Genomic DNA, 20,000 nt, shown 5'->3' on the forward strand with positions numbered 1-20,000 from the left:
GATGGTGGTGGTGGTGGGGGTGGTGGTGTGGTGGTGGTGTGGTGGTGGTGTGATGGTGGTGGTGGTGGTGGTGTCATGGTGGTGGGGTGGTGGTGGTTGGTGGTGGTGGTGTGATGGTGGTGGTGTGTGATGAGGTGGTGGTGTGTGGTGGTGGTGGTGATGGTGGTGGTGTGATAGTGTGGTGGTGGTGGTGTGATGGTGGTGGTGGTGGGGGTGGTGGTGGTGGTGGTGGTGGTGGGGGTGGGGGTGGTGGTGGTGGGGGGTGGTGGTGTGTGGTGGTGGTGGTGGTGTGTGGTGGTGGTGGTGGTGGTGGTGGGGTGGTGGTGGTGTGGTGGTGGTGGTGGTGGATGGTGGTGGTGGTGGTGGTGGTGGTGGTGGTGGTGTGATGGTGGTGGTGGTGGTGGTGGTGGTGTGTGGTGGTGGTGTGTGGTGGTGGTGTGATGGTGGTGGTGGTGGTGGTGGTGGTGGTGTGGGTGGTGGTGGTGGTGGTGTGTTGTGGTGTGATGGTGGTGTGGATGGTGTGGTGGTGGTGGTGGTGGTGGTGTGATGGTGGTGGTGGTGTGATAGTGTGGTGGTGGTGGTGGTGTGATGGTGGTGGTGGTGGTGGTGGTGGTGTGATGGTGGTGGTGTGATGGTGGTGGTGGTGATGGTGGTGGGTGATAGTGTGGTGGTGGTGGTGGTGGTGTGATGGTGGTGGTGTGGTGTGTGTGGTGGTGGTGGTGGGTGTGATGGTGGTGGTGGTGGTGTGATAGTGTGGTGGTGGTGGTGGTGGTGTGATGGTGGTGGTGGTGTGATGGTGGTGGTGGTGGTGGTGGTGTGATAGTGTGGTGGTGGTGGTGGTGGTGGTGGTGTGATGGTGGTGGTGGTGGTGGTGTGATGGTGTGGTGGTGGTGGTGGTGGTGGTGTGATGGTGGTGGTGGTGTGATGGTGGTGGTGGTGTGATGGTGGTGGTGGTGGTGGGTGGTGGTGGTGGTGGTGATGGTGGTGGTGTGATAGTGTGGTGGTGGTGGTGGTGGTGTGTGGTGGTGGTGGTGTGATGGTGGTGGTGGTGGTGGTGTGATGGTGGTGGTGGTGGTGGTGGTGGTGTGATGGTGGTGGTGGTGGTGGTGTGATGGTGGTGGTGGTGATGGTGGTGGTGTGATAGTGTGGTGGTGGTGGTGGTGGTGGTGTGATGGTGGTGGTGGTGTGATAGTGTGGTGGTGGTGGTGGTGTGATGGTGGTGGTGGTGGTGGTGTGATGGTGGTGGTGGTGGTGGTGTGATGGTGGTGGTGGTGGTGGTGGTGGGTGATGGTGTGGTGGTGGTGGTGGTGGTGGTGGTGGTGTGATGGTGGTGGTGGTGGTGATGTGGTGGTGGTGGTGGTGTGATGGTGGTGGTGGTGGTGGTGATGGTGGTGGGTGTAGATAGTGTGGTGATGGTGGTGTGATTGTGGTGGTGGTGTGATGGTGGTGGTGGTGGTGGTGGTGTGATAGTGTGGTGGTGGTGGTGGTGGTGGTGGTGTGTGATGGTGGTGGTGGTGTGATGGTGTGGTGGTGGTGGTGTGATAGTGTGGTGGTGGTGGTGGTGGTGGTGTGATGGTGGTGGTGGTGTGATGGTGTGGTGGTGGTGGTGTGATGGTGGTGGTGTGATGGTGGTGGTGGTGGTGGTGGTGTGATGGTGGTGGTGGTGGTGATGGTGGTGGTGTGATAGTGTGGTGGTGGTGGTGTGATGGTGGTGGTGGTGTGATGGTGGTGGTGGTGGTGATGGTGGTGGTGTGGTGGTGGTGGTGTGATGGTGGTGGTGATGGTGGTGGTGTGATAGTGTGGTGGTGGTGGTGGTGGTGGTGATGGTGTGATAGTGTGGTGGTGGTGGTGTGATGGTGGTGGTGGTGTGATGGTGTGGTGGTGGTGGTGTGATGGTGTGTTTTCATGGCACACATGAGATTTTGTGTCACTGGACTACACACGATACCCTTTAAATGTCAAAGTAGAATTATGTTTTTATTTTTATTTTTAAAAAATTAAAAAGAAGAGCTGAAATGTCTTGAGTCTATAAGTATCCAACTCCCCTTTATTATGGCCAGCCTAAATAAGTTCACGAGATAACATGTGCTTGACATAAGGACTCAGACTCACTGTGTGCAATAATAATGTTTAACATGATTTTTTTATGACTACCTCATCTCTGTACCCCCCACATACAGATCATTGTAAGGTCCCCCCAGTCGAGCAGTGAATTTCAAACACAGATTAGACCACAAAGACCAGAGAGGTTTTCCAATGCTTCGCAAAGAAGGGCACTTATTGGTAGATGGAAAAAATATATATATATATGGACATTGACTATGCCTTTGAGCATGGCGACGTTATTAATTACACTTTGGATGGTGTACCAATACACAACAAACAATGTGGCAAAGCAATTCACTTTTTTATCCTGAATACAAAGTGTTATGTTTGGGGCAAATCCAACACGAGTGAATACCACTCTCCATATGTTCAAGGATAGAGGTGGCTGGCTGCATCATGTTATGGGTATGCTTGTAATCGTTAACGATTGGGGAGTTTTTCCAGGATAAAAACAAAACAGAATGGAGCTAAGCAAAGGCAAAATCCTACAGGAAAACCTGGTTCAGTCTGCTTTCCACCAGACACTGGGAGATGAATTCACCCTTTCAGCAGGACAATAACCTAAAACACAAGGACAAATCTACACTGGAGTTGCTCACCAAGATTACATTAAATGTTCCTGAGTGGCCTAGTTACAGTTTTGACTTAAATCGGCTTGAAAATCTCTGGCAAGACTTGAACATGGCTGACTAGCAATGATCAACAACCAACTTGACAGAGCTTGAAGAATGTAAAAAATAAATAAATGTGCAAATATTGTACAATCCAGGTGTGCAAAGCTCTTAGAGACTTACCCAGAAAGACTCCCAGCTGTAAATCGCTGCCAAAGCTCTTAGAGACTTACCCAGAAAGCCTCCCAGCTGTAATCGCTGCCAAAGCTGATTCTAACATGTATTGACTCAGGGGGTTGAATACTTATGTAAAATGAGATATGACTGTATTTCATTTTCAATACATTTGCAAAAGTTCCTAAAAACATGTTTTCACTTTGTCATTATGGGGTATTGTGTGTAGATGGGTGAGATTTTTATTTTATTTAATCCATTTTGAATTCAGGCTGTAACACAACAACATGTGGAATAAGTCAAGGGGTATGAATACTTTTTTTTCAGCTGGACAATGCCCCATGTCACAAGGCTAGGATTGTCCAGGAATGGTTCCACGAACATGACAGTGAATTCAGCTTACTGCAGTGGCCTGCCCAGTCACCAGATCTCAATCCAACTGAGCATCTGTGGGAGGAGATGGAACGAGCTATTCAGAGTAGAGATCCACCACCAGCCAACTAGACACAACTGGGGGAAGCATTGGAGTCAACATGGGCCAGCATCCCAGTGGGAAGCATTGGAGTCAACATGGGCCAGCATCCCAGTGGGAAGCATTGGAGTCAACATGGGCCAGCATCCCAGTGGGAAGCATTGGAGTCAACATGGGCCAGCATCCCAGTGGAACACTTTCTAATTGAGGCTGTTCTGAGGGCAGAGGGGGCTCAATATCAGGAAGGCGTTCCTGATGTGTTGTATCCTCAGTTTCCCTTCTCAGTGAGGTGGCCTGTGATTTTGAATGGGAATCAAATTGGTCCCCACCAGGAGAGTAAAACAAACGTGTGTTCCCGCAGTGTGGTGAGGGCTTCAGATTCAGGGGCTGTTCTGAACAGGGGAAACCACAGCTGGAGTGGAGGCAGCAATCCAAACCAGACGTGGCTCTGGCAGCAAAACCCTGTTCTGGAGCAGACCCAGAACCCAGGCTATAACCACCCTCCCCCAACCAACCAACCCAGCACACCCACACCCTACCAAACATTCCCTTTGCCACCCACCCAGTCTGTCCGACCCGACCCCGCCTCCCTGAGCCACAGTAACCTCACGTTCAGGGGACTGGGGCAGGCAGCTGGAGTCAACTGGGGCAGGCAGCTGGGGGCAACTGGGGCAGGCAGCTGGGTGCAACTGTGGGCAGGCAGCTGGGTGCAACTGTGGGCAGGCAGCTGGAGGCAACTGGGGCAGGCAGCTGGGTGCAACTGTGGGCAGGCAGCTGGGTGCAACTGTGGGCAGGCAGCTGGGTGCAACTGTGGGCAGGCAGCTGGGTGCAACTGTGGGCAGGCAGCTGGGTGCAACTGTGGGCAGGCAGCTGGGTGCAACTGTGGGCAGGTAGCTGGGTGCAACTGTGGGCAGGTAGCTGGGGGCAACTGTGGGCAGGTAGCTGGGGGCAACTGTGGGCAGGTAGCTGGGTGCAACTGTGGATTGAAATGTGGAGCCTAAACTCACTTACCCAGAAGTCAAATTCTCTCGTGAAAGTTTGTCATTTCCTGTTTTACTTCTGGGGGAATGCCGTTAACAATTGTGATTACGTTTGTGCAAAAGAAGGAAGAGAAGTCTCCTCCCTCGTAAACGGAAACTCTCGGGCCAAACCCCTCCCTTCCACTAATTGGACCGGTGTTACTTATGGTCAAAAAAGGAAACGTTTGTTTTCATGAATTTCGACAGCAGACAATTTTGGAATCTAGTGGAAACCGTTTGTCATCCAAACAAGGGCTTGAAAAATCACTGCACCAGCCTTCGCCCAATCCTGATTCATCCAAACACTCAACAATGAAAACCTCAAAGCGAGGTTACTGCTGCTCTGTACGTGGGCCTTGACAGATCCTCGCCGTTTCATCTGTTCACCAGAATCTGTCCACAGGAGATAACGTGGAGCCAGAAGGCTTCCAATACCCTTCAACCAATCAGGTAGCAACTCCCTCGTCATTGGACTTCCCTTCTGAAAGGAGTGTGTGTGTGATGTGATAACGGCCATGTCGTGGGCTAGGGGACCTGTGTGTGTCGGGCTGCACATAGCGGTAGAGGGCCCTGTGATGCTGCCAGCTTCCTGGCCTGGCGTCTCTGTGAGGACTGTTGAAGAGCGCTCGCTCCACACGGTGTGCGGCCCAGCGGGGTCCCTGGCGGCTGCTGCCTCACAGATTAAACCTGGAGCAGTCTGTCTCTACAGATCCCTACGCAGACACACACAGCCAACTACCCACCGCTCCGCACAAACCGCCATTATCAGCACAGCTGACCCCCCCCCCCCCCCCGACTCCCCCACAACACAGCATCTGATTGGAACATGCCAAAACGTGACAATATGAAGACATTCAGAAACAGACACTCATCCATCCATTCCATAGGAAGTAGACCAGTGGAATACCTCTATCTTGTCAGTCTTGGCGTCGCCCCAGTAGATCATACGGTCTGCATAGTCCAGCGCCAGCCCATTGGGCCAGCCCAGGGAGGTGTTGACCATCACTACCCGCTCGGTCCCGTCCAGGTCTGCACGCTCAATCTTAGGAACCTCGCCCCAGTCGGTCCAGTACATGTATCTGTAACGACCAGAGAGGGAACAGAGTGATCCTACCAGACAGGGAACAGAGTGATCCTACCAGACAGGGAACAGAGTGATCCTATCAGAGAGGGAACAGAGTGATCCTACCAGAGAGGGAACAGAGTGATCCTACCAGAGAGGGAACAGAGTGATCCTACCAGAGGGGGAACAGAGTGATCCTACCAGACAGGGAACAGAGTGATCCTACCAGACAGGGAACAGAGTGATCCTATCAGAGAGGGAACAGAGTGATCCTACCAGAGAGGGAACAGAGTGATCCTACCAGAGAGGGAACAGAGTGATCCTACCAGAGGGGGAACAGAGTGATCCTACCAGACAGGGAACAGAGTGATCCTACCAGACAGGGAACAGAGTGATCCTACCAGGCAGGGAACAGAGTGATCCTACCAGAGGGGGAACAGAGTGATCCTACCAGAGGGGGAACAGAGTGATCCTACCAGAGAGGGAACAGAGTGATCCTATCAGACAGGGAACCGAGTGATCCTACCAGAGGGGGAACAGAGTGATCCTACCAGACAGGGAACAGAGTGATCCTACCAGACAGGGAACAGAGTGATCCTACCAGAGAGGGAACAGAGTGATCCTACCAGAGAGGGAACAGAGTGATCCTACCAGAGAGGGAACAGAGTGATCCTACCAGAGAGGGAACAGAGTGATCCTACCAGAGAGGGAACAGAGTGATCCTACCAGAGAGGGAACAGAGTGATCCTATCAGACAGGGAACAGAGTGATCCTACCAGACAGGGAACAGAGTGATCCTACCAGAGGGGGAACAGAGTGATCCTACCAGACAGGGAACAGAGTGATCCTACCAGAGAGGGAACAGAGTGATCCTACCAGAGAGGGAACAGAGTGATCCTATCAGACAGGGAACAGGGTGATCCTATCAGAGAGGGAACAGAGTGATCCTACCAGAGAGGGAACAGAGTGATCCTATCAGAGAGGGAACAGAGTGATCCTATCAGAGAGGGAACAGAGTGATCCTATCAGAGAGGGAACAGAGTGATCCTATCAGAGAGGGAACAGAGTGATCCTATCAGAGAGGGAACAGAGTGATCCTATCAGAGAGGGAACAGAGTGATCCTACCAGGCAGGGAACAGAGTGATCCTATCAGAGGGGGAACAGAGTGATCCTACCAGAGAGGGAACAGAGTGATCCTACCAGAGAGGGAACAGAGTGATCCTACCAGAGAGGGAACAGAGTGATCCTACCAGAGAGGGAACAGAGTGATCCTACCAGAGAGGGAACAGAGTGATCCTACCAGAGAGGGAACAGAGTGATCCTACCAGAGAGGGAACAGAGTGATCCTACCAGAGAGGGAACAGGGTGATCCTACCAGAGAGGGAACAGAGTGATCCTATCAGAGAGGGAACAGAGTGATCCTACCAGACAGGGAACAGAGTGATCCTATCAGAGAGGGAACAGAGTGATCCTATCAGAGGGGGAACAGAGTGATCCTACCAGAGAGGGAACAGAGTGATCCTACCAGAGAACAGAGAACTCAGATTACAGCCTAACATGAATGAATGAAGAGCAGAAATAGAGGGAGGACTGGATGAGCAGATGTCTGAGTTTAGGGTTAATGCTGGAGCTCTGCCTTGGTGCATTATGGGCCAGCGCCATGAAGGGCATTACTGGTGCTGAACGGCAGGCACATCAAATCAGTAGAAACCGTGACAACGGTGAGGTCACCCCTCAACCAACTAGGGATACTACTGCCTGAGGCCTGATGATGTCATCACAGAGGGCATGTGGCCAGGCCAGGATAGGTCATATATAGTGTAGTGAACCCACCCAGTGACAGGATCAAGTACGATGGCTCAGGTTTAGGGTTAGTATAGAGACAGCAGTTACCCAGCGACAGGATCCAGTACGATGGCTCAGGGTTAGGGTTTAGGGTTAGTATAGAGACAGCAGTTACCCAGTGACAGGATCAAGTACGATGGCTCAGGTTTAGGGTTAGTATAGAGACAGCAGTTACCCAGCGACAGGATCCAGTACGATGGCTCAGGGTTAGGGTTTAGGGTTAGTATAGCGACAGCAGTTACCCAGTGACAGGGTCCAGTACGATGGCTCAGGGTTAGGGTTTAGGGTTAGTATAGAGACAGCAGTTACCCAGCGACAGGATCCAGTACGATGGCTCAGGGTTAGGGTTTAGGGTTAGTATAGAGACAGTAGTTACCCAGCGACAGGATCCAGTACGATGGCTCAGGGTTAGGGTTAGTATAGAGACAGCAGTTACCCAGCGACAGGATCCAGTACGATGGCTCAGGGTTAGGGTTTAGGGTTAGTATAGAGACAGCAGTTACCCAGCGACAGGATCCAGTACGATGGCTCAGGGTTAGGGTTTAGGGTTAGTATAGAGACAGCAGTTACCCAGCGACAGGATCCAGTACGATGGCTCAGGGTTAGGGTTTAGGGTTAGTATAGAGACAGCAGTTACCCAGCAACAGGATCCAGTACGATGGCTCAGGGTTAGGGTTAATATAGAGACAGCAGTTACCCAGCGACAGGATCCAGTACGATGGCTCAGGGTTAGGGTTAATATAGAGACAGCAGTTACCCAGCGACAGGATCCAGTACGATGGCTCAGGGTTAGGGTTTAGGGTTAGTATAGAGACAGCAGTTACCCAGCGACAGGATCCAGTACGATGGCTCAGGGTTAGGGTTTAGGGTTAGTATAGAGACAGCAGTTACCCAGCGACAGGATCCAGTACGATGGCTCAGGGTTAGGGTTTAGGGTTAGTATAGAGACAGCAGTTACCCAGCGACAGGATCCAGTACGATGGCTCAGGGTTAGGGTTTAGGGTTAGTATAGCGACAGCAGTTACCCAGCGACAGGATCCAGTACGATGGCTCAGGGTTAGGGTTCAGGGTTAGTATAGAGACAGCAGTTACCCAGCGACAGGATCCAGTACGATGGCTCAGGGTTAGGGTTTAGGGTTAGTATAGAGACAGCAGTTACCCAGCGACAGGATCCAGTACGATGGCTCAGGGTTAGTATAGAGACAGCAGTTACCCAGCGACAGGATCCAGTACGATGGCTCAGGGTTAGGGTTAGTATAGAGACAGCAGTTACCCAGCGACAGGATCCAGTACGATGGTTCAGGGTTAGTATAGAGACAGCAGTTACCCAGCGACAGGATCCAGTACGATGGCTCGTGGTTCGTCCAGGTCCTCTGATATCAGGATCTTCCTCATGGTTCCGTTGAGGCGTGTCACCTCGATGCGGTCCGTTCCCGTGTCAGTCCAGTACAGGTTCCGGGCGATCCAGTCCACTGCGATGCCGTCAGGGTGGTTCACCTGAGAGAGAAAATAAACAGCAGGTCAATTAAGACCAAAAAGCACATTTTTAATAATAATAATAGGTCATTTAGCAGTCATTTTTGCTTTCATTAATTTTTACAATATAGCCAATCTAGCGGAAATCGCTCAGTTCTGCCTCCAGGGCAAGACTCATACCAAATGAAGTATATATCTGGGCCCACATTCACAGATCATCTCCGAGTGGGAGATCAGAGCATCTCAGAGTGGGAGATCAGAGCATCTCAGAGTGGGAGATCAGAGCATCTCAGAGTGGGAGATCAGAGCATCTCAGAGTGGGAGATCAGAGCATCTCAGAGTGGGAGATCAGAGCATCTCAGAGTGGAAGAGCTGGATCAGTCGGCCTTTAAGATCTAATGACATATTATATGGACAGATCCTAATCTGGTTGGACACATTTATATGGACGTGCTTCTTAATAAAACCTACTGAAAGAAGCAATTACACTTTATTATTATCATGGCATTTCATTATTATTATTATTATTATTATTCAGGTTATTACTTCTGAATATGAATCAACAAATGAAGAAACGCCAGGTTGGAGAGGATCCATCTCATGTAGGTATGTATAACATTAACAGAGTCTGAATAAAGATGGAGGCCTACCTTCTGTTGGCTTTACATATAAAACCATTCAATATAGATCCTATTTCGACGCACAAAACCATTCAAACAAAGACCGATGGGTTTTCTCCCACTTCTCCCAAAATATTCCCAAAAATGTTACAAACCCTGCTGCTGCGGTCTTTTCGATGACATTGGCATTGACATACGTTCGTCAAAGAGAGGACGCCGTCGTGAGAGAAATAATGTAGCCTAAACCAATGAAAACAGGCCTTTTACCAGATTCAATCATGACAGGAGCATTTGATTCTTATTGAAGAGATGGAATCCAGACAGGCTCCTTTAGGAAATGCTGAATGGACATACGGGTCTATAGAGAGAATCAGCCAACACTCATACACCCCTGTAAAAAGGACCAGTCAATCAAAGCCACCAGCGTCAAAACATAAGAGCAAATATTTCTCCTTTCCTTAAAACAAACCTAAGACTACTTTAGTCTTTCCAGAAAGTTATTTTCTTCTTTTCTATAAGTTCATGAATTTACAATGAAAGTATGAAGGGGACAGACAGCTACGCTATAGTATAAAGATGAAATCATTAATGCAGTAGTATAAAGATGAAATTGAAAATCATTAAAAATAGAAACCAATCCAGCCATCATCTCTATGGTCTATTGATCAGCCCGCTGATTAGAGAGGGGAGGAGTGGGGGAAAGATTTAAATACTGCGAGGAACTATTATCATTTCAATGGATGTTTTTTTTTTTTAAACGGACTTGGTTGACTTACTGTGTGAGGTGAAGAAAGAAAATGGCTGAAGCCCAGCTGGGCACTTTCCTACATTTGACATTTTGGAGCAGCAGGCCTGGTTCTTCTATGCGTGTTCAGGTTCTTCTATGCGTGCTCAGGTGCTTCTATGCGTGTTCAGGTTTGAGCGCTCCGTCAACATGAACACGTCAGAGAAATCAGACATGCTCACGTGGAGCGTGGAAATTGAAAAAAGGTATGAAATAAACCAAAACTTGTTTCTCACAAAGTGTAGCAGGTTTTGAACTCTGCAAACAAACGTTTCCACTCCGAGAATGAGAACGGTAAATTACTGTAATTAATAGATGCAATAACAGAAATGAATTTAAACCAAATGACAGGGATTAAAGGTCAACTGCCTGTTTTACAAACGGTAGGCTACCCTACGGACATTCAGAAAAGTGCATTGTGGGCCGACACTGTATAGCCATGGCTACTATTCCACCTTGCGGGAATAATGTGTCTCGCAGCGGGCAGCATATCGGCCAGGACCAGGCCTGATCAGCGTTGGATTAGTCTAGAAATTAAGAAAAGATTCCATATCAAATGATACCATGCCAGGCTGGAGAGGACCGGTCCAAATGATACCAAGCCAGGCTGGAGAGGACTGGTCCAAATGATACCAAGCCAGGCTGGAGAGGACTGGTCCAAATGATACCAAGCCAGGCTGGAGAGGACTGGTCCAAATGATACCAAGCCAGGCTGGAGAGGACTGGTCCAAATGATACCAAGCCAGGCTGGAGAGGACTGGTCCAAATGATACCAAGCCAGGCTGGAGAGGATTGGTCCAAATGATACCAAGCCAGGCTGGAGAGGACTGGTCCAAATGATACCATGCCAGGTTGGAGAGGACTGGTCCAAATGATACCATGCCAGGCTGGAGAGGACTGGTCCAAATGATACCATGCCAGGCTGGAGAGGACTGGTCCAAATGATACCATGCCAGGCTGGAGAGGACTGGTCCAAATGATACCAAGCCAGGCTGGAGAGGACTGGTCCAAATGATACCAAGCCAGGCTGGAGAGGACTGGTCCAAATGATACCAAGCCAGGCTGGAGAGGACTGGTCCAAATGATACCAAGCCAGGCTGGAGAGGACTGGTCCAAATGATACCAAGCCAGGCTGGAGAGGACTGGTCCAAATGATACCAAGCCAGGCTGGAGAGGACTGGTCCATGGTCCATTTTGACACGTTACAGCTTTACAGCAGGGTTCTTCCATTCCGGTCCTGGAGGGCCGAAACACCTCTGTTTTTCATCCTCTCCTTCTAATCAGGGGCTAATTCAGACCTGGGACACCAGGTGAGTGCAATGAACTACCAGGTAGAAATAAAAAAACAGAAGTGTTTCGGCCCTCCAGGACCAGAGGTTAGGGTTACTGACCTGAGGTTAGGGTTAGGGTTACTGACCTGAGGTTAGGGTTACTGACCTGAGGTTAGGGTTACTGACCTGAGGTTAGGGTTACTGACCTGAGGTTAGGGTTAGGGTTACTGACCTGAGGTTAGGGTTACTGACCTGAGGTTAGGGTTACTGACCAGAGGTTAGGGTTAGGGTTACTGACCAGAGGTTAGGGTTAGGGTTACTGACCAGAGGTTAGGGTTAGGGTTACTGACCAGAGGTTAGGGTTAGGGTTACTGACCTGAGGGGTTAGGGTTAGGGTTACTGACCTGAGGTTAGGGTTACTGACCTGAGGGGTTAGGGTTAGGGTTACTGACCTGAGGTTAGGGTTACTGACCTGAGGTTAGGGTTAGGGTTACTGACCTGAGGTTAGGGTTACTGACCTGAGGTTAGGGTTAGGGTTACTGACCTGAGGTTAGGGTTAGGGTTACTGACCTGAGGTTAGGGTTACTGACCTGAGGTTAGGGTTACTGACCTGAGGTTAGGGTTAGGGTTACTGACCTGAGGTTAGGGTTAGGGTTACTGACCTGAGGTTAGGGTTACTGACCTGAGGTTAGGGTTACTGACCTGAGGTTAGGGTTAGGGTTACTGACCAGAGGTTAGGGTTACTGACCTGAGGTTAGGGTTAGGGTTACTGACATGAGGTTAGGGTTAGGGTTACTGACCTGAGGTTAGGGTTAGGGTTACTGACCTGAGGTTAGGGTTAGGGTTACTGACCTGAGGTTAGGGTTAGGGTTACTGACCTGAGGTTAGGGTTAGGGTTACTGACCTGAGGTTAGGGTTAGGGTTACTGACCTGAGGTTAGGGTTAGGGTTACTGACCTGAGGTTAGGGTTACTGACCTGAGGTTAGGGTTACTGACCTGAGGTTAGGGTTACTGACCTGAGGTTAGGGTTACTGACCTGAGGTTAGGGTTAGGGTTACTGACCTGAGGTTAGGGTTAGGGTTACTGACCTGAGGTTAGGGTTAGGGTTACTGACCTGAGGTTAGGGTTAGGGTTACTGACCTGAGGTTAGGGTTAGGGTTACTGACCTGAGGTTAGGGTTAGGGTTACTGACCTGAGGTTAGGGTTAGGGTTACTGACTTGAGGTTAGGGTTAGGGTTACTGACCTGAGGTTAGGGTTAGGGTTACTGACCTGAGGTTAGGGTTAGGGTTACTGACCTGAGGTTAGGGTTACTGACCTGAGGTTAGGGTTACTGACCTGAGGTTAGGGTTACTGACCTGAGGTTAGGGTTAGGGTTACTGACCTGAGGTTAGGGTTACTGACCTGAGGTTAGGGTTACTGACCTGAGGTTAGGGTTACTGACCTGAGGTTGAGGTTACTGACCTGAGGTTAGGGTTACTGACCTGAGGTTAGGGTTACTGACCTGAGGTTAGGGTTACTGACCTGAGGTTGAGGTTACTGACCTGAGGTTAGGGTTACTGACCTGAGGTTAGGGTTAGGGTTACTGACCTGAGGTTAGGGTTACTGACCTGAGGTTAGGGTTACTGACCTGAGGTTAGGGTTAGGGTTACTGACCTGAGGTTAGGGTTACTGACCTGAGGTTAGGGTTACTGACCTGAGGTTAGGGTTAGGGTTACTGACCTGAGGTTAGGGTTACTGACCTGAGGTTAGGGTTAGGGTTACTGACCTGAGGTTAGGGTTAGGGTTACTGACCTGAGGTTAGGGTTAGGGTTACTGACCAGAGGTTAGGGTTAGGGTTACTGACCAGAGGTTAGGGTTAGGGTTACTGACCAGAGGTTAGGGTTAGGGTTACTGACCAGAGGTTAGGGTTAGGGTTACTGACCTGAGGTTAGGGTTACTGACCTGAGGTTAGGGTTACTGACCTGAGGTTAGGGTTAGGGTTACTGACCTGAGGTTAGGGTTAGGGTTACTGACCTGAGGTTAGGGTTACTGACCTGAGGTTAGGGTTACTGACCTGAGGTTAGGGTTACTGACCTGAGGTTAGGGTTACTGACCAGAGGTTAGGGTTACTGACCAGAGGTTAGGGTTAGGGTTACTGACCTGAGGTTAGGGTTAGGGTTACTGACCTGAGGTTAGGGTTAGGGTTACTGACCTGAGGTTAGGGTTAGGGTTACTGACCTGAGGTTAGGGATACTGACCTGAGGTTAGGGTTACTGACCTGAGGTTAGGGTTACTGACCTGAGGTTAGGGTTACTGACCTGAGGTTAGGGTTACTGACCTGAGGTTAGGGTTACTGACCTGAGGGGTTAGGGTTACTGACCTGAGGTTAGGGTTAGGGTTACTGACCTGAGGTTAGGGTTACTGACCTGAGGTTAGGGTTAGGGTTACTGACCTGAGGTTAGGGTTACTGATCTGAGGTTAGGGTTACTGACCTGAGGTTAGGGTTACTGACCTGAGGTTAGGGTTAGGGTTACTGACCTGAGGTTAGGGTTAGGGTTACTGACCTGAGGTTAGGGTTACTGACCTGAGGTTAGGGTTTCTGACCTGAGGTTAGGGTTACTGACCAGAGGTTAGGGTTACTGACCTGAGGTTAGGGTTAGGGTTACTGACCTGAGGTTAGGGTTAGGGTTACTGACCTGAGGTTAGGGTTAGGGTTACTGACCTGAGGTTAGGGTTAGGGTTACTGACCTGAGGTTAGGGTTAGGGTTACTGACCTGAGGTTAGGGTTACTGACCTGAGGTTAGGGTTACTGACCTGAGGTTAGGGTTACTGACCTGAGAGGTTAGGGTTAGGGTTACTGGCCTGAGGTTAGGGTTACTGACCTGAGGTTAGGGTTACTGACCTGAGGTTAGGGTTACTGACCTGAGGTTAGGGTTACTGACCTGAGGTTAGGGTTAGGGTTACTGACCTGAGGTTAGGGTTACTGACCTGAGGTTAGGGTTACTGACCTGAGGGGTTAGGGTTACTGACCTGAGGTTAGGGTTAGGGTTACTGACCTGAGGTTAGGGTTACTGACCTGAGGTTAGGGTTACTGACCTGAGGTTAGGGTTAGGGTTACTGACCTGAGGTTAGGGTTACTGACCTGAGGTTAGGGTTACTGACCTGAGGTTAGGGTTACTGACCTGAGGTTAGGGTTACTGACCTGAGGTTAGGGTTACTGACCTGAGGTTAGGGTTACTGACCTGAGGTTAGGGTTAGGGTTACTGACCTGAGGTTAGGGTTACTGACCTGAGGTTAGGGTTAGGGTTACTGACCTGAGGTTAGGGTTAGGGTTACTGACCTGAGGTTAGGGTTACTGACCTGAGGTTAGGGTTACTGACCTGAGAGGTTAGGGTTAGGGTTACTGACCTGAGGTTAGGGTTACTGACCTGAGGTTAGGGTTACTGACCTGAGGTTAGGGTTACTGACCTGAGGTTAGGGTTAGGGTTACTGACCTGAGGTTAGGGTTACTGACCTGAGGGGTTAGGGTTACTGACCTGAGGTTAGGGTTACTGACCTGAGGTTAGGGTTACTGACCTGAGGTTAGGGTTACTGACCTGAGGTTAGGGTTACTGACCTGAGGTTAGGGTTAGGGTTACTGACCTGAGGTTAGGGTTACTGACCTGAGGTTAGGGTTACTGACCTGAGGTTAGGGTTACTGACCTGAGGTTAGGGTTAGGGTTACTGACCTGAGGTTAGGGTTACTGACCTGAGGGGTTAGGGTTACTGACCTGAGGTTAGGGTTACTGACCTGAGAGGTGACGATGAACTGAGCGTCGGAGCCGTCCAGGTACGACCTCCTGATGGCCCTGACCTCGTCGTCCGTCCAATAGATGTGTCCGTCCACCGGGTCATAGTCGATGGCGATGGCGTGGCGGATGTCGTCCGTCTGGAGGATGATGTCAGTGAAGTCAGGCGTGTCCAGGGAGATGCGGCGCAGGTCAGTCCGCCGGGCCAGCAGGAGGAGCTGGGTGGCACCTGGAGGGGGAGAGAGATGGGAGGGTGAGTCAGGACATGACAACAGAATGATTGTCCCCACATAGGAGGGCTGGGGGAGAGATGGGAGGGTGAGTCAGGACATGATAAAGAAGAGGGTCCGGGGGAGAAAGAAGAGGGTCCGGGGGAGAAAGAAGAGGGTCCGGGGGGAGAAAGAAGAGGGTCCGGGGGGAGACAGAAGAGGGTCCGGGGGGAGACAGAAGAGGGTCCGGGGGGAGACAGAAGAGGGTCCGGGGGGAGACAGAAGAGGGTCGGGGGGAGACGGAATAGAAGGTTCAAATCACTCCCTGGTTTCCCAGCCAGAGTTGGCTCAAGTTTCCCTCATTTCTTCCAAACCTTTTGAAGTCACAGAAAAGTAAGTCACAACACTGTAAAAGCAGAGAAAATCCAAGTCTGTGTTGCTATCTGATGTCTGCAGGCCAGAACAACCCCTTAAACCCTCCAGGCCCCTCCAACGTATCCTGAAAACCTCATCTCTGAAAATACCATTCAGAAACAGACTTTCAACCGTCAAGCATGGCCTCCCTCCATCCATCTCTCCCATCTCTGTTCCTCTACAACCCTTTCTGACTCTCTACCCCTCAGTCAGCCCTCCCCTCTCCACCCGGGGGGGGGGGGGATTGGGGCGTAGGTCTCAGAAGGGGGGATTGGGGCGTAGGTCTCAGAAGGGGGGGTTGGGGCGTAGGTCTCAGAAGGGGGGGTTGGGTGTAGGTCTCAGAAGGGGGGGTTGGGGCGTAGGTCTCAGAAGGGGGGGTTGGGGTGTAGGTCTCAGAAGGGGGGGTTGGGGTGTAGGTCTCAGAAGGGGGGGTTGGGGCGTAGGTCTCAGAAGGGGGGGGTTGGGGTGTAGGTCTCAGCAGGGGGGGTTGGGGTGTAGGTCTCAGCAGGGGGGTTGGGGCGTAGGTCTCAGCAGGGGGGTAGGTCTCAGAAGGGGGGGTTGGGGCGTAGGTCTCAGCAGGGGGGGTTGGGGCGTAGGTCTCAGAAGGGGGGGTTGGGGCGTAGGTCTCAGAAGGGGGGGTTGGGGCGTAGGTCTCAGAAGGGGGGGTTGGGGCGTAGGTCTCAGAAGGGGGGGTTGGGGCGTAGGTCTCAGCAGGGGGGGTTGGGGCGTAGGTCTCAGAAGGGAGGGGTTGGGGTGTAGGTCTCAGAAGGGGGGGTTGGGGCGTAGGTCTCAGAAGGGAGGGGTTGGGGTGTAGGTCTCAGAAGGGGGGGTTGGGGCGTAGGTCTCAGAAGGGGGGGGTTGGGGTGTAGGTCTCAGAAGGGGGGGTTGGGATGTAGGTCTCAGAAGGGGGGGTTGGGGTGTAGGTCTCAGCAGGGGGGTAGGTCTCAGAAAGGGGGGTTGGGGCGTAGGTCTCAGCAGGGGGGTAGGTCTCAGAAGGGGGGGGTTGGGGCGTAGGTCTCAGCAGGGGGGTAGGTCTCAGAAGGGGGGGTTGGGGTGTAGGTCTCAGAAGGGGGGGTTGGGGCGTAGGTCTCAGCAGGGGGGTAGGTCTCAGAAGGGGGGGTTGGGGCGTAGGTCTCAGCAGGGGGTAGGTCTCTTAAGGGGGGGGTTGGGGTGTAGGTCTCTGAAGGGGGGGTTGGGGCGTAGGTCTCAGCAGGGGGGTAGGTCTCTGAAGGGGGGGGTTGGGGCGTAGGTCTCTGAAGGGGGGGTTGGGGCGTAGGTCTCAGAAGGGGGGGTTGGGGCGTAGGTCTCTGCAGGGGCGTAGGTCTCAGAAGGGGGGGGTTGGGGTGTAGGTCTCAGAAGGGGGGGGTTGGGGTGTAGGTCTCAGAAGGGGGGGGTTGGGGTGTAGGTCTCAGCAGGGGGGTAGGTCTCAGAAAGGGGGGTTGGGGCGTAGGTCTCAGCAGGGGGGTAGGTCTCAGAAGGGGGGGTTGGGGCGTAGGTCTCAGAAGGGGGGGTTGGGGTGTAGGTCTCAGAAGGGGGGGGTTGGGGTGTAGGTCTCAGCAGGGGGGGGTTGGGGCGTAGGTCTCAGCAGGGGTGTAGGTCTCAGCAGGGGGGGTTGGGGTGTAGGTCTCAGAAGGGGGGGTTGGGGCGTAGGTCTCAGCAGGGGGGTAGGTCTCTGAAGAGGGGGGTTGGGGCGTAGGTCTCTGAAGGGGGGCTTGGGGCGTAGGTCTCAGAAGGGGGGGTTGGGGCGTAGGTCTCAGCAGGGGGGCAGGTCTCTGAAGGGGGGGGTTGGGGTGTAGGTCTCTGAAGGGGGGGGTTGGGGCGTAGGTCTCAGCAGGGGGGTAGGTCTCTGAAGGGGGGGTTGGGGCGTAGGTCTCAGCAGGGGGGTAGGTCTCTGAAGGGGGGTTGGGGTGTAGGTCTCTGAAGGGGGGGTTGGGGCGTAGGTCTCAGCAGGGGGGTAGGTCTCTGAAGGGGGGGTTGGGGCGTAGGTCTCAGCAGGGGGGTAGGTCTCAGAAGGGGGGGTTGGGGCGTAGGTCTCAGCAGGGGGGTAGGTCTCTGAAGGGGGGGTTGGGGCGTAGGTCTCAGCAGGGGGGTAGGTCTCTGAAGGGGGGTTGGGGTGTAGGTCTCTGAAGGGGGGGGTTGGGGTGTAGGTCTCAGAAGGGGGGGGTTGGGGTGTAGGTCTCAGAAGGGGGGGGGTTGGGGTGTAGGTCTCAGCAGGGGGGTAGGTCTCAGAAAGGGGGGTTGGGGCGTAGGTCTCAGCAGGGAGGTAGGTCTCAGAAGGGGGGGTTGGGGCGTAGGTCTCAGAAGGGGGGGTTGGGGTGTAGGTCTCAGAAGGGGGGTTGGGGTGTAGGTCTCAGCAGGGGGGGGTTGGGGCGTAGGTCTCAGCAGGGGTGTAGGTCTCAGCAGGGGGGGTTGGGGTGTAGGTCTCAGAAGGGGGGGTTGGGGCGTAGGTCTCAGCAGGGGGGTAGGTCTCTGAAGGGGGGGGTTGGGGCGTAGGTCTCTGAAGGGGGGGTTGGGGCGTAGGTCTCAGAAGGGGGGGTTGGGGCGTAGGTCTCAGCAGGGGGGCAGGTCTCTGAAGGGGGGGGGTGGGAAGTAGGTCTCTGAAGGGGGGGTTGGGGCGTAGGTCTCAGCAGGGGGGTAGGTCTCTGAAGGGGGGGTTGGGGTGTAGGTCTCTGAAGGGGGGGGTTGGGGCGTAGGTCTCAGCAGGGGGGTAGGTCTCTGAAGGGGGGGTTGGGGCGTAGGTCTCAGCAGGGGGGTAGGTCTCTGAAGGGGGGTTGGGGTGTAGGTCTCTGAAGGGGGGGTTGGGGCGTAGGTCTCAGCAGGGGGGTAGGTCTCTGAAGGGGGGGTTGGGGCGTAGGTCTCAGCAGGGGGGTAGGTCTCTGAAGGGGGGGTTGGGGCGTAGGTCTCAGCAGGGGGGTAGGTCTCTGAAGGGGGGGTTGGGGCGTAGGTCTCAGCAGGGGGGTAGGTCTCAGAAGGGGGGTTGGGGCGTAGGTCTCAGAAGGGGGGGTTGGGGCGTAGGTCTCAGCAGGGGGGTAGGTCTCTGAAGGGGGGGTTGTGGCGTAGGTCTCAGCAGGGGGGTAGGTCTCAGAAGGGGGGGTTGGGGCGTAGGTCTCTGAAGGGGGGGTTGGGGCGTAGGTCTCAGCAGGGGGGTAGGTCTCTGAAGGGGGGGTTGGGGCGTAGGTCTCAGCAGGGGGGGTTGGGGCGTAGGTCTCTGAAGGGGGGGGGTTGGGGCGTAGGTCTCAGAAGGGGGGGTTGGGGCGTAGGTCTCAGAAGGGGGGTAGGTCTCAGAAGGGTGGTAGGTCTCAGAAGGGGGGTAGGTCTCAGCAGGGGGGTAGGTCTCTGAAGGGGGGGGTTGGGGGCGTAGGTCTCAGAAGGGGGGTAGGTCTCTGAAGGGGGGGGGTTGGGGCGTAGGTCTCTGAAGGGGGTGGGGTTGGGGCGTAGGTCTCTGAAGGGGGGGTTGGGGCGTAGGTCTCACCGTCTCTGCATCTCTTGTTGTCCTCTAGCAGCTGGACTCCGGTGGGACAGGCACACTGGTAGTACGGTTCGATAGGAGACAGGAGGCAGAGGTGGGAGCACCCTCCGTTCTCCACCGAGCATGGTGAAGACACTGTTTAGGAAGGAAACAACATGCCGTCAGAGGCCCCATTCTACATACAAACACCTCATATACACTACTATTCATTCATTATCGCTCAAGTGTCCCAAATGGCACCCTATTCCCGATTTAGTGTGCTACTTTGACCAAAGTAGGGTGACATTTTGGGAGGTAAACATTATCTCTGAAGAGTACAGTACATGACCGGAAGGATGTGGACACCTCCCGACCAACAGCTCTTGTGCTGCCGTTGCTCCAGAGGCAGTTCGGAACTCGCTAGCGAGTGTTGCAACCGAGGGCAGACGATTTCTCCGTGCTACGCGCTTCAGTTGACCGTGGCATGGCCGAAATTTGACTGACGTGTTGGAACGGTGGCATCCTATGACGGTGCCACGTTGAAAGTCACGGAGCTCTTCAGTACGGGCCATTCAGCTGCCAACGTTTGTCTATGGAGATCGCACGGCTGTGTGCTCGATTTTATACATCCGTCAGCAACGTGTGTGGCTGAAACAGCCCAATCCAATCATTTGAAGGGGCGTCAACATACTGCTGTAAATAGAGTCTCTTAACCACCG

At 53.1% G+C, this 20,000-nt stretch overlaps 1 protein-coding gene across 1 annotated transcript in view; it reads right to left on the reverse strand.

Moving 5' to 3' along the window:
- Positions 1-3,973: 3,973 nt before the first annotated feature.
- The window catches only part of LOC311121040 (low-density lipoprotein receptor-related protein 6-like), a gene marked incomplete at both ends in the record, with an annotated part of 19,111 nt that continues 3,084 nt past the window's right edge, over positions 3,974-20,000 (reverse strand). Inside the window, 6 exons of the mRNA XM_084195581.1 lie at positions 3,974-4,339; positions 4,719-4,761; positions 5,290-5,461; positions 8,619-8,788; positions 15,213-15,439; positions 19,306-19,437. Coding sequence (XP_084051707.1) covers positions 3,974-4,339; positions 4,719-4,761; positions 5,290-5,461; positions 8,619-8,788; positions 15,213-15,439; positions 19,306-19,437 — 1,110 coding nt within the window. The remainder of the gene's footprint in view (positions 4,340-4,718; positions 4,762-5,289; positions 5,462-8,618; positions 8,789-15,212; positions 15,440-19,305; positions 19,438-20,000) is intronic.

The sequence above is a fragment of the Coregonus lavaretus genome (genome assembly GCF_964263955.1).
Source record: "Coregonus lavaretus genome assembly, contig: HAP1_SCAFFOLD_6489, whole genome shotgun sequence".
Classification (NCBI taxonomy): Eukaryota; Metazoa; Chordata; class Actinopteri; order Salmoniformes; family Salmonidae; genus Coregonus; species Coregonus lavaretus.